Source organism: Phasianus colchicus, chromosome 12 (genome assembly GCF_987193195.1).
Source record: "Phasianus colchicus chromosome 12, bPhaCol1.hap1.1, whole genome shotgun sequence".
In the NCBI taxonomy this organism is placed as follows: Eukaryota; Metazoa; Chordata; class Aves; order Galliformes; family Phasianidae; genus Phasianus; species Phasianus colchicus.
The window spans coordinates 9574232-9592196 of record NC_143447.1 but is presented as its reverse complement, the minus strand read 5'-3'; the positions used below and the strand labels follow the sequence as shown (position 1 = coordinate 9592196).

At 35.5% G+C, this 17965-nt stretch overlaps 2 protein-coding genes across 3 annotated transcripts in view; one reads left to right on the top strand and one right to left on the bottom strand.

Moving 5' to 3' along the window:
• GLDN (gliomedin) overlaps positions 1 to 17965 on the bottom strand; it is an 87930-nt gene that overhangs the window by 33287 nt on the left and 36678 nt on the right. The window lies entirely within an intron of this gene.
• On the top strand, positions 1465 to 16507 carry CYP19A1 (cytochrome P450 family 19 subfamily A member 1). The gene is made up of 9 exons (XM_031616586.2): positions 1465 to 1776; positions 2919 to 3069; positions 5551 to 5705; positions 6927 to 7103; positions 7576 to 7690; positions 8830 to 8944; positions 9561 to 9723; positions 11044 to 11285; positions 13967 to 16507. The coding sequence occupies exons 1-9, from the start codon at positions 1635 to 1637 to the stop codon at positions 14213 to 14215; spliced, it is 1509 nt and encodes a 502-aa protein (XP_031472446.1). The 5' UTR covers positions 1465 to 1634; the 3' UTR covers positions 14216 to 16507.

Here is a 17965-nt window from a genome sequence, read left to right as displayed (position 1 = left end):
TAGGCGCATGAAGAACTGGATTAAATAAGACCACTCTATGATTCTATCTACATATGCACAGAAATGGTACTCAGTGCAATTCAAAGCTAGCGTTTTCACTTGTATCATTATGGAAACATTACCATTAGTGTGTAGCAGTTTTTATTGTTGAAAGTAACATATTGTTATGCGTTTTAAAAAATGTTTCTGGTTACAAAATCCTTTTTCAGAACACGCATGACAGCACAACAGCTGAATGCATACAGGATATGTACGTATCACAGGAGGGATTCTGCTAGCTAGGAATTGTGTGCACATTTCTGTCACCTGGCATACCATGTCTTGGTCACTGTGGACCACAAAGACTTTCATAGCAATTATCCAGAATACAGGAACATTACATACACCTGCAAGGTTTTGAGCCACTGCTGCTCCCTTCAGCAAGGTTTGGTCTGTACTGTAAACATTTTGCCTGAAAACACCAATTTCTCACTGTCTAGAAAGCACCTATCACTTTCTTGGCATAGTTTAATATGATGATAGCATCCAGAGTTCCTACAAAGTTAGCTGCTCTTTCATCTGCAAGACCAAATCATGAGATAAAAGAGAGAACACTTGCTGAAAGTAAGCCCAACAGAAAGCTTCCTATTAAGGAACTGCATCGCTGCTGGGAAGAACAAAGAAACCATTTTCCTTTTTCTTGCTAGAGCAGAATTAAGAAAATGTTTTACCTTATTACAGAGTTACAGAGCAGATGTAAGCTGCATCTTTCTGTGGTTATGCAAGATTTTCTCACTCATATCATCACATCCTCCTTCTTACATATTATGATTTAAAATCAAAAATTGGCAAAATATTTTCAAAGCAATCCTTCCGCTCCTGCCATACGTCCCAGAGCTGTCCACCTGCTTGCTTTTCCACGCTGCTCAAAGTGCTGGCTACTACCTGAAGGACCAGATAATCCATGGTCACGTTTGTTACAGCAGAAACTAATTTTCTCAAAGTGTTCACCAACAGAATTGCCATAAAGAAATGCAATACTTTGTACTCCACTCAAAAGTTGACTATAAAATATACATACATTATATTCCTTCAAACAAACTCCCGTATCCACAACGTGAAAACTAATGTAAGCTTTCTGAAAATTCAAGGACTAACACTAGAGGCATGCAGGAAGGAAGGAGGCTAAGAAACAGAGATAAAAGTCCATGAGTGAACTCATTCACTGCTTGCACACGTGCTGAGAGTTTAATTTCTTGTGTTTTGGTTAGCAATTTGCAAGGAGTAACCCTCAGTACTGGCCAGCCAAGCCAATGCTGGAGATGAAAGGTCTGACAGCCAAAGCATCCGAAAGTGTGCTTTCACATCAAGGTCAGAGAAGCTTTGTTATTTCCAGCCAAAGAGGGTGTCTGCTGCATGTCTCTTTCAACTTGTGATGTAGCCTGCCCTGGCAAGCAGTCCAAGTCAGTCTCATTATAAAACACAGCTACCTCAGAGGTAATTTGCTCATTTACAGGGCCTCCAGCAGGTTGAAAGGTACCGAGCAGATCTGAATAGAGCTTTGAGCTTTAGAGAAACTCTGCCTCTTTTCTTTCCCCTTCTCTCTTTCTCCATCTCTCTCTCTTTCTAAAGCAAAGCAGAATCATTTGGAAAAGATGATACCAGAAACTTTGAATCCACTGAACTACTTCACCAGCCTGGTACCAGACTTGATGCCAGTTGCCACAGTGCCTATCATCATTCTCATCTGCCTTCTGTTTCTAATATGGAATCACGAAGAAACATCATCAATACCAGGTAAGGTAACTCCGTGGTACAGCCTAACAGCTGCCAAAGTATTTCTATTGTTTTTCAAATTTAAATGAGAAGGGAATGCTGAATAATAACGGTACACAGCAAAGCTTTCTAATAATAATGCAGACATTAAAGTAACAATGAAAGAAATCAGGCTCTATTTAACCTTACCGCTTCCCTAACAAACCTGGCCTAGCCATATAAATACATCATTTTGTTTTGCTTCTGTTGTGTATATGCTAGAAAGATACAGTGTCATCTGACAAATTCTGTATGTTCATATTTTCATGTGCATTATAAATTCCTACTTTTTAAGTGTTGCATGCTTAAAGCTCACTGAATTATCTGCGCTAGTAGCAAGGAGTACTATCTGGCAAATTACTTAGATTTTAGCAGGTTTTTGTCTTTACAGACATTGTAGAGGCAAGGTAAGCATCCTGTGAAGAAAAACCTCCTTTAAAAATGATTCAATAGCCATGCTAATTCTGTGATGCTCTCTCCACTTTCTCCTTTCTGTTGTAAGGACATTCAGTGCTGAGTTACTGTGGGTTCTAGCTGATAACTTTAAATGCTTATGAATCCTTTCTTAACTCCTATTTCAGCATGTTGTTTTCAAAAATTCACAGCACTAAAATACTCTTTAAGTATCTATTTTCTCACTCTAGTATTAATGACTAAGACAAATACAATTACATTAGGAGAGATTAAATAATTATATTTAATTATATAACAAGGATATTCAACTTTGTAGGTGCTATTGCCAAGATCACTCAAATGATTCATTAAAATCACAAATAAATAAGTCATATGCATTTGTTCTACACCATTTCTTCCTCTAGCCATTGTTCATCCAATTGTAATCAATCTCAAAGTAATGGTTTGAAGTCACATAAAGAAATACCGAATTTTATTTGCTGTATTCACACTGAATGGCTTGTAGGTTTTCAGAGATAATAAATGAGATTCCAGCAATGCAGGTGCAAGTTTCTGTAAGACAAAACTTCACAAAGGGATTTTTATGCGGTTTGCCCAGTGCAAACCTTGGCCATAATGCAAAAAGGGCAGTCTCCAAAGGGGTGATGTTTGATGACATATTGTTGCCTGTGAACGCTGACAAGACAAAACTTTTCTTATTTTTCCCTTAGGGCCAGGATACTGCATGGGAATTGGGCCTCTCATTTCACATGGGAGATTTCTCTGGATGGGAGTAGGTAACGCCTGCAACTACTACAACAAGACATATGGAGAATTCGTGAGAGTTTGGATCAGCGGTGAAGAAACATTTATAATTAGCAAGTAAACCTTATTTTCTATCTTCCAGAAAATGAAAAAGTTGTTTCATAGATTTACAATGTTTTTGCTACTTTCTGAGGTAGAATTGAAACAATTCCTTTACAAAATTATCATAACATAATCCTTTTATTTCCTATTGTTCACAGATCTTTTTCTAATCTTTTGTTTCTTTAGAGACTCTACTATTGAGGTCTCTACTAAGGACTACCACTGGATGGAGTCTCTCGTTTTCTAAGTGGAAAGGAACATAAAGAATTATGACCCAATCCTAAAATATGCTTACAACTAACTATTCCATTTAATATTAGGATGACACATTACACATGAATGCTGACTGATTGACTGCCACACAGTTTTAAGCCCAATTTTAGTTTCCTGTGTTAAGATTCTCCTTAAAATGAGAGTAATTCTTGAAGATTATGGCTCCAATTCAGCAAAGTAATTAAGCAAAAGCAGCATTACAGGATCATGAGTAATTCCACTCCAATTACTGAGATTACTCCTAGAATTCAATTACACAGAACTAAAAAAAAAAAAAAAAAAAAAAAAAAAAAAAAAAAAACGGACTAAAAAAAACAGTAGTAAAAGATTTACTATGCATAATTAATACAAAAATATTAGCAATATCAATCAATGCATATTCAGCTCTCATTATGTAAAGTTTTATGAAAGACAATGCAGGATATGCAGGAAAGACAACTCTTACAGGATTCTCAGGGGTGCTGCTAAGAAACAAAAGCTGTAGATGCACCAGACATTACAGGCTATACACCACCTTTCTTCAGGCATCTTTTGCTTAAAAGCACTGACATCACATGGAGAACTAATATCTAACTTTAAAAAAAAAAACACCACTTTTTTTATGGAGCGCTTCATAAATTCAGTCCAAAACCAAACAATATTCCAACTTCTGTAAGTGCATACTCCTCCTTCGTCCATATTTGTTTACTTGTACCACATAACATATAATCTTTACACCACTGCTTTATTTCTTTTTTGTTAGCTTTAGCTTTCATTTAATCAGATTTTCATCGTGTTGGCATTGCTAAACTGCTATCTCCCTCTAGAGGAAGGAAATATCTCAAAGCGATAAGATTAGTCACCACCTGTTGGCCAACATATGTGAAAACAAACCTTGTAAACTGTAAAAACAGAAGTACGTATGTACTGGATTCACCCATATTTCTATTTAGGAATATTCATCCTACATATTTGGCTTTAGAAAATTTTCAATTTAATATACTTTTGAATGAATAGTTCCCCTTGATAACATTATGATGTTGCATACCCAAAAGTTCCAACTACATTTAGGCTTTCTGTGCATGTCCAGGAATGGCCAAATAACTATAGAACCATAGTTGAAGTTTAACACGCATCACAATGAAGTTATCAACAGTCTGGTTAATTTTAATCATCACAGAGAAACTGATGCCTCACAACACAAATACTAAAGCATTGAAATAAACAGAATTTGTCTGTACTCTTTAACACACTTGAATGAAAGTAGGAATCATACTCCCTTCAATCTGCCATGTTACTGCCTTTTTATTACTCAAGGAAGTAATAGATATCATAATTGGAGTCAGTTGGGGTTAAGCTGTTTGCAGCAAACCCCTACATAAAAATTAGAAGGGTAGATGAATGGATAGATTGATTGACTAATGGATAGAGATTTACCATTCTTCCCAAAATATTGGCCAAGGATTACAGAAATTGGTAGAATACAATGGATGATACTTCTGGAAGTGCAGACAATCAACTGTAGTGAATGTTATCATAAAAGGAATAGAAATGTACATGGATGCAAAACACATCATCTTCAGTTCCACTGCTTCATTTATTCATGGTGCATTATTCCTCATATTTTTGCTCAAAATATAACCTGCAGTTTTCTAGGGCAGTGTTACTCAGCCTCTGGTATGGGCACTTGAGGGTCTTAGGAGGTGTCCTGTAGTGATTTTAAAAAGCACACATCAGCTGTTAGTAGGATTGAGTTATGTATGTCCATTAAAAAAAATTTAAGGAAAAATAAATCAAATATCAAAATTAAAAGAAATCAATTTAAACCACTGATCTAATGTTTGAAGAAGAATTTCACTACATAAGAACGTATAAATTTGTCACTATTTTACATAATTTTCTAAAATATCTGATACTGGCTATTGCCTGAGTGTATGTGTGGATCCCTATTAGAAATACAAGTAATAAGAGTACAAACACTATTCACATTAAAATCTTTTGGTGACCATTTGTATTTTAACTGAAAAAATTTGGTTTAAATCTAGATAGAATACATCGCTGCTCTAATATAAATTCTGAAGCCACTCAATCATTTTTTTAATTATGTAATGGGAGCAACATTTCATATTAAGAATAAACTAAGAATGCAAGTCAGCACTTCTGAGAGTATCAGAAAAACATTCTATATATAATCTTTGAAATTGCATTTTATTGTTTTCTTTTCTCCTCGCTTCTCTTTCCCAGATCCTCAAGCGTATTCCACGTAATGAAACACTGGAACTACGTTTCTCGATTTGGGAGCAAACTTGGATTGCAGTGCATTGGCATGTATGAAAATGGGATTATATTTAATAACAACCCAGCACACTGGAAGGAAATCCGACCCTTCTTCACCAAAGGTAAATCAGTGCTCATTAACACACCGTGCCATGCTATCACATGGTCTGTTTCTTTCTGAAATGCTGTGTGTCCTTTGCATAATTAAACTAGAGGGACCAATTCTCTCTTTATGATCTCAAAACACTTTTTTTTTTTTACACATGTGCTTTCACATTTACTCTGTTTGTTATGGTATTTGAAAAGAAAAAAAAAATGATGCCCGCAAATCAGGTGTAAAAATAATTGAAATTTCAAGTCCAATATTCACATTAGCTCAGCTGGCAGTTCCATAAATGTATTTAGCAGATTCTGTCCAAGTTTCTGTCCATACTTTCTATGATACTCAGGCCTTTCCTACTTGATTTTGCAATTGAAAATTATCAGCTGCTCTATGCTAGCTGAAGACAGCAGAAAAAAAATAATTTCTTTCCTACGTATTCCTAGAAGTACTAGCTCTCTCGATTTATGAGCCAGACAGCCTCTCTTCTCAATTGCAAATGTACAACCCCTCTCCACATGTATTTGATCAAATAACGTACTTCAGGCAATTACAGAAGTTCTTACATGGAAAAGTAATTTAATTAGAGTACCTGGGGCACTCAGCACTGAATTCATTCCAGCTAAAGCTCATCATAAAATCCCACTGAATTACACGGCAGAAGAATGTTTGGGTTCTTGAAATGAAAAGACAGAAAATATCCCTCATGACATTATCTCCAGTGTCCATAGGTGAACAGACTAATACTGGCTAATGCACAGTGTTCTACTAGAGCAAGCTTCAGTACGTTCACAGCAACGCCATAGGTTGCCAGCAGCTTATTGCACAGCTTCCGTGCTGTCTACCCAGGAGATGTGTTTCCAGAAATGCCAGTTGTCCTCCCTGTAAGCCCCCACACGAATAACCCTGCTCAGTGTACTTATGAGTGAGACAGGCTGCCCACAGTGCCTGTACAGAGGATATATACCTCCTGCACCTAAAAGCAGCACAAACAGTGCCAAACACCTAATATGGCCTGAACCTAGCACTAAACACAAAGTGCATGGATGCAAGTGAAGTTTGGTCTTTGTGTTTGTTGCCATTCTAACAAAAAATGCAGAATGATTTTATTCCAATCACTTAGGCTACATTTTCTTTTTTTTTCTTTTTTTTTTTTTTACTAACGTCATAATTGCTAGTAAATTAGTAATAAAATATAAAATTTAATCAAGCTTTTGATCATCTTGCATCTTTGTATTTACAGCCCTGTCTGGTCCTGGTCTTGTGCGCATGATAGCCATTTGTGTAGAATCAACAATTGTTCACCTGGACAAACTAGAAGAAGTGACCACTGAAGTAGGAAACGTCAACGTATTGAACCTCATGAGACGGATCATGCTTGACACATCTAACAAGCTCTTTCTAGGGGTCCCTTTGGATGGTACCAACAGTTTTATTTTATATTTCATGTGCATAAACAAGAAATGCTTGTTGACATCTCTTAAAGTTATTGTTTCAGAGAACAGAACAAGGACACACTATTACATCACTAAATGATTTACTGAAATAAGTAATTCTAATCACGAGAATGTTTTAGATGTGAAAAGTTTTGTGTGTGTATATATATATAGGTTTTCATGCTACAATCCCAACATTATCGCCATGTAAGAATCAAAAACCTTCCCACCAAATGAAATTATTGCAATGAAAATTAACCCAATCTTCTGATTCTTTCACCCTCAAGCCCATTTGACTGAAATAATATTACCATGATACATAAATTAACACATTTCAACAACTGCAGGAGAGTTTTGCTTCTGCTCTCCTCATTATTCATTTCCCTGTAGCATTTCTGCTGTTTGACTATTGAAGTTTAGATTTCACACTGCTGTTTTTTTTACATCTATTTTCAGAAAGTGCCATTGTTCTTAAGATTCAGAACTACTTTGATGCTTGGCAAGCTCTTCTATTAAAGCCCGACATATTTTTTAAGATTTCTTGGCTTTGCAAGAAGTATGAAGAGGCAGCGTAAGTATCAACAATTTCTACAGATTTGCCTAAAAATCTTACTTTCTAGAAAGATCTTTCTTCAAATCATTCTCTTAGAAAGTAAATCATGAAAGTTTCAAGGGTGACTGACTGAAGGCCACTTTCTACAAACCCAGGAAAGAAAAATGCTATGAAGAGGCTGATCTCAGGGGGAAATTTAAAGTTCTTGTCTACACAGCTCTAATTTACTTACTAAAATATTAGTCCTGCCAGCTAAAATATGAAACTAAGCTGAAATCACAAGTTCAGTTCAAAGAGGAAAGGAAAAGTCATCTTTTGGGGAGAAATTACATTTACAATATGATGAAGGACAGACAAATAGCAGGCCACAGATTGTTGGTTCCCGGAAACAAGAACATGTCTGTATTCATGGTATTGCCCCAAAGGAGAGTTAATCCCTTCATCTAATGCTACTTACTGGTGTCCACAATGTGCTTTTTTTTTGGTCAGTGGCTGAGTTTTGAGCTAAAACTTGGTGTTTAGCATGACAAGATATTTTTTTTTCCTTAAGTAAGGAATAAATAGGTTTTGCCACCTTCCTGTTTGTAAAAGCACAAACTACTCCTCCTGTTTTGATGCTCTGATTTGCTGTTTTATACTGTATATAAAGAGAAGCTTACCAAGCTTGAATTTTAAGTGTATTTATTTACCCCCCAGTCTTTCTACAAGAATGTGGCCTTCAAATCTGTAGCTAATAGAAAATGCAAAATAAAAGCTATTGGATGTCATTTTTCCAAAATCAAAATGCATACTGTTGACACAGTATGTCTGATCATAGAATTCTAAAAAACAAACAAACAAAAAGATCAACTCTACCATCAAGCTAATATATTTTTTATTTCATTTTGATATATGGAGAGGTTTCAGCCCTTTCAATGCCAAAAAATAAGATAAGATTTCAGTCCAACCTAAGAAGAAATTATTTTATAAGAAATAAAAAAACCCTCAGTATTGCTGCTTTTGCAAATTACCATGCAGCCATTCTTAAGAATACTGAACTTCTATCCTTAGACGTTTTCATGGGTATAACCTTCATGTTTCTAAACATTATCTACAGTTAATCATACACTAAAAATCTTCAGATATTAATTAATATATTGGATTTTATCTACTTTCAGCAAAGATTTGAAAGGAGCAATGGAAATCTTAATAGAACAGAAACGACAAAAGCTTTCCTCTGTTGAAAAGTTGGATGAGCACGTGGATTTTGCATCTCAGCTGATTTTTGCACAGGTATTGGCAATATACTAAAATATTGCCAACTTTGATTTTTCTGTCCGTTTTCTTTGAATAGCAATAGAGAATTGACAATTTAGAGATTGCATATCTATTAAATTCAGGTCACCAAGAAGAGATACAAGTCAGTCAGTTTGAAGGAGTCCCTCAAACAGGTGGCTTAAACAACATCCTTGTTATTCACACCTTAAACAGCATCCTGAAAACTATCGAGTGAAGAGCATCCAGGGATATGCCCTCTTTCTAAGCCCCATGTTTTATCTTGATGCATTGCCTTTTACTTGTAAAGGTTCCAAGTGCTGTGTAAATCCTACCTCTGACAGCTCACGTACTCTGTGAGGAAAGGTAATAAATCAGTAAGAATCTGAGATAAGAATAAAGCCTCGCTTTTTTGTAAGATCATACGCACCCATTAAAACATTAATATATATTATTATAAAATATTTATATCAGAGGAAAAAAGAATGCTTCTTAGCAGATAAGGGATGAGACTCAAGATCTTGATTTTCATTTAAACGTATTCTAGGTCCATTCCATACTACTGCTATGGGGTGTTTGTTGGCATCAGGTCAGCAATCAACATTTTCCCCAACTTTTTCCCTAATTTTTCTAGAACAGAGGAGATCTGACTGCTGAGAACGTGAACCAGTGTGTGCTGGAGATGATGATTGCTGCTCCTGACACTCTGTCTGTGACTCTCTTCTTTATGCTAATACTGATTGCAGAGCACCCCACAGTGGAGGAGATGATGATGAGAGAAATTGAAACTGTTATGGGTAAGTAGGGGTTGCAAAGTCAGTGGTGCAGGAATATAATTTTGCTTGAGCAGTGATCTAGTTTCTCACTCAAAGTCTGAAAATTCTAAGGATTTTCTTCTAACATAACTGTTTGCTGTAATGTATATGAGCTACCACTTGTGGACAAATTTATTCAAGATCAAGAGAAAGATGAACAATTTTTAAGATAAATTCTATCAGGATTCATCAGAATTGACAATTTTGAGAAAAAAATATACTTATCCCATAAAAACAGCAGTACAAATTACCTCAGAAGTTCCAGTGAAATTATTTTCAATTTACCTCGCAATAGTAAAAGGGGACACTCATTTCAAATACTTCTGAACATCACTATTTCTCTGTGTATGCACAGAACCGAAGTTTCACTCTGAGAGCAGAATGGTAACATTAAAGAAAACTACAATTGTTATATCATTCTGCTGTCATCCATTTTGATCTCAAACTGGTCTCTTCTTTAAATACTAACGATGAACCACTCAAAACAATCAAAATATTTTCAGGTTGTATTCTCCCTTTCTCTATCCTTCATTCAAAGTTTAAACTCCACTGAATTGCATAGAAACTAACTTCATCCAATCCTGTGGTCAGTTAAGTGCTGGCAAGCATATTAGAAAATCCTTTCCTCTTTCTCTAAGGTACTTTTATGTCTCAAATACAAAGCAAGAGCTATGATGTTACCTCAAACTTCTTGTAAACATTTTAGCCCCTTTTTCTCACTTGAGTTAGAAGACTGCATCTCCCCTTGTCTTCTTATGGAAATTCTTCTGAATGACCCAAAGTGTTAAAACTGAAGGAAATCCATGAATATCCGGGAAGTCCAAATAGTGAGCCTTCTTTTCACTTTACCGACTCGCAAAAACTTTGAATACTGTTCAGCATAACAGCAGCAAAATCTTCCACTACAGCATAGCACAAAGGGTTTTTCTTACTGTACTTGGAATATAATATCAGGTTAGCCTCAGATTCATCACTACATAAAACCCGTATAAAATCCTGATATATCAGAGTATATCAATCTTGAAGTCCACTAAAATAAACTGCACGCTGCCAGTGAAGACTGAGGCAAAAAATGTGTTGAGTACCTCAGCCTTCTCCTTGTCCATTGTTACCAGCCTGCCTGTATTGCTCACTAGGTGGGGGTGGTATCCAAATGGAAAGGATACATGAAACTACACAGAAGCTGATGGGTACTTCCTACCATTCCAGGAACTGAAAATCTTCCCAAAATATTTTGAAATTTGTCTGATGCATCTAATAAATTCATAACCAACTGTTTCACCATTTGTTTTATTCCTGAAGGTGACAGAGATGTACAGAGCGATGACATGCCAAACCTCAAAATTGTGGAGAATTTTATTTATGAGAGCATGAGATACCAGCCAGTTGTGGACTTAATCATGAGAAAAGCTTTGCAAGACGATGTAATTGACGGCTATCCTGTGAAAAAGGGGACAAACATAATTCTTAACATTGGACGTATGCACAAGCTTGAATTCTTCCCAAAACCGAATGAGTTTTCTCTTGAAAACTTTGAGAAGAATGTAAGTTTTCCACCTTATTTCCAACAGGATATTGGATATTATTTGTCAGTGCATGTTCCTCCTATTTTGATCAAGATCTTTGTGGCCAAGGCTGTTTTCCCTTTGACTAACTGCCTATCTAGGCAGATGTACATCCCGCGTATTACTATTGTTTTTATTAGAGGTAGGTGGGCATTTTCCCATTAGTGTCTTATCATTCAAAAATAATGACATCATTGAAAACAAGAATTTTTGCAGGCATCTCAATTTAAAAATTCCACTGAAGACTGTCCAAGACACAAAACCTTTACCACCATCTCTGACACTAGGCAAAATAGAGAGGCTTTAAGGAGCTACAGCCATGCAAGCAGTACATAAAGAGTTGAGGCAGTGCAAGGAATATCTGGTGAGGTGAAGCAAGATAGTAATTCCCAAGAGACAGACTCTAGCACCCATTTTATGTATTAATAAATACAAACAAACACTAAGTAAAAATACACATCTTTTTTAGACTGAATTGGCAAGCCTAAATTTTAATCAGCTCAGTAATGCAAATGCTGGGTAATACTGCCCCAGTGCAACACACCATTTAATCTAAGTTCCACTCCAACTCCCAAAATAATTTTTTCTATTTGTAACCCCTACTACTGTAAATCATTCTTGAGATTGCTTTCTTTCAGAACTTTGCTCTTCTGATTCCTGATCAAATGAATTGTTGACCAAAAATATTCTTGTTCAGCAGTAATCACATGAAGAAATTAAAAGTACAATGAAAAAAAGAGACCAGTTCCATGGCAAGTTTGACTCCTTGTTTTTGACTGTTGACCAGTGCAAGTGGAAATGAAAGATGCTGCTGTCCAAGAAAGAGAGGACACAAAATATGAAATATTAAATGTTGGCTAGCACAGCTATGAGGCAGTTAGCTGGATCTCTAAAACAAACAGCCAGCCATGCAAGAGTGGAAGGCATTACCAATATCCCTATTAAGGGAATCTCAGCTGTGCAATGTTAGCCTTTTTTCACAGATGAATAGGTTTTCATGGTATATAAGCATCCTCTGTATATGGTCTAGTGGCACGTCAGGTATAAAAGTTGTATGGGGTTAAAGCTTTCTACAGCTGTAATAACTCATTTTGACCAACTGAATAACAAATCTGAATTCATTTTATTACCAGGCAAAACTTTTTTTTTCCCTAAGAGGTAAGAAGATGCACACAAGTGTTCGCAACAAGAAACTTCAGTTCTAAAGAAATAAAGACCCACTGTGATACTTCAAAAATAGTAAAACACCTGAAGACAATTAAGAAATGAGGGGGAAAAGGTTATGTATGCTCAAGCCAGAAATATGTAGAAAAATCAAGGAAAGAGTAACTGATTAAGTTTACTGAACTACTCAGTGTGAATAGATTCCATTTTGCCACCCATTGTATTCATTCTAGACATTTCTATAAAAATTGATTTCTTGCTTATTTTATAAGCACACTTAGCTTCTAAAAATATTTCCCCTTGACCAAATATTTAACCACACATTTTCTAACTGATTTGATGTATGATGTTTGCCACATAATTATTCTAGCAAGCGCAATTCTCTCACAGTTCTCTAAGCAAATAGCAACCCGCACCATTATTTATGAGATGACATTGTTAGAATCTAAATATTTTTCCATTTTCACAGGCTGTGTGCTTGCAATTGAGCTATACTGCCAGCTGCTGCACTTGCTTTGTATTATAAGCATTTGTATTTATCTATCATTTTTGAAAAAGTATCTCACTTTATTTGAAACGACTTAAATTTTTTTTTCAGTGTAAAAAATGAGGGGAAAGGATAATTTCTCTAGAAAATTTAGTATGAAGCATCCTTCTGTATTCTAATTCTGGATTCAATAGGAAATCAGAAGCACACAGCTAACAGTCTTTTTAATTGTGAAACACATTAACGAAGAAAAAAATCACCTAATTGCTTTTCTTTACTCATACCAAGTGCCTTGGTACATCATAAGCAGTAACATTCATGTTCCAGGGGATAGTTGATCTATTCGGTGTTGACAAAGGAAGAAGTTTTCTGTGCATTTTCCAATAATTCTGGAAATCTTAAATTTCACATTTTAGTTGATAGAACAGGAGATGATCATTTCATGAATGTTAAATAAAATTTTCAACATTGCATTTTATGAGAAAATTGCTCATTTCTCAGGATCGCATTTTGAAAACTGGAGTATAGCTTTCTGATAAATGTTACAAACACATTAACATTTAACTTAGACATTTCTGAATTTTATAATAAATTATTTCAGAAGAAGTTTTTAAATGTACTTTAGCATACATTAAAGTGAAACCTTCACTCTATTCACAGCCTGTGATAAAATCCCTATCGTTCTCAGGGGACAAGCAAAATGAAATACATGGCAGAATTCAACTGCTTCAACTTTACCTTTCCTGCTACCTTTGCATTTGAAATGGCATAGTTATTTCCTGTATTTATTTCCATGTTTTGGCCTGACTTGTGTGGGAAGACCATTCAGTAACAGAAGCAGCAGAGTGAAGTCAAGACATAGCTTAGATATAAGGAAGGAATCAATTTTTCTCAAGAGATTCTTCCCATGCTTCTTCCCTATCCATACTACAAGTTTCCATCATTTTTCTAACTGATTTTATCGAGAAAATTTTGCCTTAAAGTTTATTCCTCATGTTATTCTGCACAGGTTCCATCACGCTATTTCCAGCCATTTGGATTTGGCCCCCGGGGCTGTGTAGGAAAGTTTATTGCCATGGTAATGATGAAAGCAATTCTGGTGACTCTTCTGAGACGGTGCAGAGTACAGACAATGAAAGGAAGAGGACTTAACAACATCCAGAAAAACAATGACTTATCCATGCACCCAATAGAAAGGCAGCCTCTGCTGGAGATGGTTTTTACACCAAGAAGCCCAGACAAGAATCAGAGTGATTAAAGTGGATCAGCATTAACATTACAGGGTGTTCACAGCCACTTTAAGAAATGCCCTTCCTTCCCAGGTAAAGATATAACATAAAACATTTTATTGCAACTAAACCACTACACCATGCATCCACTTATTTGCCTGTGCAACACAACGTGTTCTGGCCATAAATTCCATTGCAATGCAATAAGTCCAAATTCTCAAAATAGTCCTCAAAATCACCTGTTGTCAGGTGATGCCACTCTATACACAGGATTCCTGACTACTTCTTAAACCGTCAAGTTCAAATGAAGTTATGCCTTGCTTTTCAAATGGTGCAAAGTCAGACATTTGAGGGTCAAAATCACCTGCCTGTTTGTGCTAAATTCCAGAACTCATCCTGGAATTTTGCTTCATCCTCCTGTCCCTCCAGTTGGATATAGCAGTACTTAGTGTGAAAGTTCTAATCACCTGATCTCAAAAACTTATGAAAAATGCTAAATTTGACTTCAAGACTATGAAATGATTTAAAATACAGAAAGCTATCATGCTAAAAAAAAAAAAAAAAAACAAAACAAAAAAAAAACATGTACTAACGTAAGTACAGTAGTAGTAGTATAGTACTAATAATGATTTCCTCCAGGCTCAGGTTTAAACCTGGTCCTTTAGAGAAGAACTACGTAACTACCCATGTTTCTTGCTGAAAATGGAAAATGCATGGAAATTTGTAGAGTATAGCTTGATATTTTTTGGCATTTCTACTGGCCTAATGATGAGTTTCTTCTTTGGTCAAGAAGAAAAAGACTTTCTGAATGGGTCAGCATTCTTGGCAAAGATTTTCCATTTTCAGTAAGCTTCAGTGCTCTTATCACATAAACTAAAGAAAGAGGCTTTCAGGATAAAGTGCCTTGATAAAACTAACCAAGGAACAAAAAGTTTATATTCAGCTTTTCCTCCAAAGTCATTTAAACATTTTTTTTTCTGTTTATAGTTTATACACTTGTTTAGAAAACTTAATTATGTTAATTAATCTGGTCCTTTGGACCACTGCTCTCAGGTACAGGTCTGGCAGAGAAAGATTTATTCAAGTAGCATACAAAAAGTACTCACAACCAATAAATAATTGTTTGTTCCAGTCAAAGGTAATGAATTAGGTAAGAATGGAATTGTTAATGAATAAGAGCTGCACAATTAGGTCAAAACAGCATGGAAGTGGTCTACAGGAATTTGAAAATATATATATATATATATATCAGACTTGAAAAAAGAATGATTTATTGTAGCTAGGTTACTTTTATAGCTTCTCCATAGGATTGTCACAGTGCCCAACAGCGACACAAGAAAACTGCAGTCTCTTACAGCCTGTGAATACAGACAAATCTGTGTATTTGAAGATGCATATAAGTAGAATTTCCATCTTTTTAGTTATTAAGAGGCAAAGTGACATGAACATTTGGAACATCCCATGTAACCTCGTTCTATATCCTTTGTAGCTTTTAAACTAAGAAACTGAATCAGTTGGGAAAAAGAAAAAAATTCACTGAACCTTATTTTGCTTGGGAATAACCGATAATTTTAGACACTATGCATCTTCATTTATTTCACACACCAACATTATGAACAGTGATCATTTACTCTTTAGTTTCTATCTCAGTTATAAGTTCAAAACAAATTTATTCTCAAGGTTGAAAGGAATAAACTACTTAAGCTACTTTTCTCATTAATATTTCAAAATAATTACATGAAATCGTGTAGATAGTTGAAAAATGTACTCTGCTCTGATTCCTTTAATATATACTGTTAAATTTAACGGCTGGAATTTCAGACACACGATTGTTGTTATTATTCTATGAAAGAAAAGCAGTTTCATTTTTCACTTTTTGTCAGTAAAGGATGCAGAATTATTTTGCATTGTAATTCAGGTGTACTCTTTCTCATATGCTTTGCGAATAGTGATTCTGGTCCTCAAGTTTCTGCAGTACTTATTTTTGCCCATACTTTGACAATGGACCTGTTAGTTAACCTGAGCTGCTGTGTAATCTAAGTCCCAGTTCTCCATCTCTCTTCTGTAGCTGTCATACAGTGGTCTATTTGCATGAATATTTGCATGATGAGGCCTATTTCACCACGTCGGGGTCACCATTTGTTGCCGTTCTCTCTGCAACACTCGTTTTCCACCCCATAAGGTGCTGCTTTGCCAGCGAAACCGACCCCATACCAGGTCGGGGCCAAATGCTCACACAGACCCCAAGTATAGGTGAAGCAAAATGGCGTTTATTAAAATGTAGCAGGCACTTAAATATTCTCGTCCTGCTTTGTCTACACCCCTTGCATTCACGCTGTCCTATCGTGGGACAGCACCTGGCAAGCCCTGAGCATAGGGAACCTGACCCCGTCACACACCGTCTCCTCGCCACGCCTACTACATAGAACGGTGATTGATGAAACAGCATTTCAAAACTTGCCATGTGGATATAAACAATTTAAATCTTCTAGATGTATATATGCCATTGTATATAACTAATTTTAAACAGTGTTTTATTACCAGATACTGTAAAAGTGTAGGTGACCTTTGCAGCTGTATCAAGCTATTATCAAGTGACTATTCCATTGACGTTCAGTTTATTAACACAGATCAAACCTGAAGACTGTTTAATACATCACTGTGATTATGGGCTGCTCACAGCACATAAATGTACTACATTGTTAGAAAATAAGTGATCATCAAATAAAGTCTGTATGCACAAAAACATGTTTTAAATTATGTTTCATCATGTTTTCCTAATCTAAATACAAAATAGATGACAAAAAGGATTAAATGTATGAATGCGCATGAAAACAAACTGATGTTAAAATACTCTAATATTAAAATACTAGATACAGGGAGCAAATGGCATACACTAGAACTCAGGAGAACTCTTCAATGTTACTTCTAGAAAAAAAATCTATTCATTTTCAGATATCACGAGAGACTCTCAAAAACATTTATCCTGGAATTTCACAATGTCTAGGAGTGAAAATGAATTTAAACATGAATAAACAATTGTCAATTTTTTAGATTGTCAACTGTTTGTATTTTCCAACACAATTGAGTTAATAAATCATTAAACTCAGTTTTAACTTCAAAATAAAAATCCCAAGTTAAACAGATTGTATTATTGTCGGATAAAGCAAAGCAATGAAAGCTCTGATCCATGGATCATAAATGGATCATAAATCCTGCTCTATGACTGAAAGTTGCTATAACATACTAGTTTTCAAGTGAGTTACCCTCAATTTGCTAAGTTAAGAATGCTAGAGCTCAAAACATCTGTCTACTATTATTCTAAGACTTAATAATACAAAAAAAAAAAAAAAACCTGCTTTTGTAAGTCCAGTGTTTTCAAACACAGGACTTTAATCTGATAATGTAAACAAGATCACAGTTCTACATCACTCTAGAAATAACACAATTTAAATGCATCAGTGGGTTAAAAAAAAAAAACATACCTTTGCAGAAGTATATTTTGTGAACAACTAGCCACACTTAAATAAAACTACTGCTTTCATAAGGTGAGATGATATTATGCTGTTCATATTCATCTATCATCTCATTAGATACTGATAACTTTAGTGAGATACAAATACAATTAAAGGATCTACAAGTCAAGATTGCACTGCTTACAGGGTCCAGCAGATGGCACACACAAAATTTATTCATGCACCTAGAGCAACTTTACCTGTTGGCAAAGTCCCTCTTGATATACAAAAGCTAAAAGAGCCAAACTTCCATAGTCATAGTTA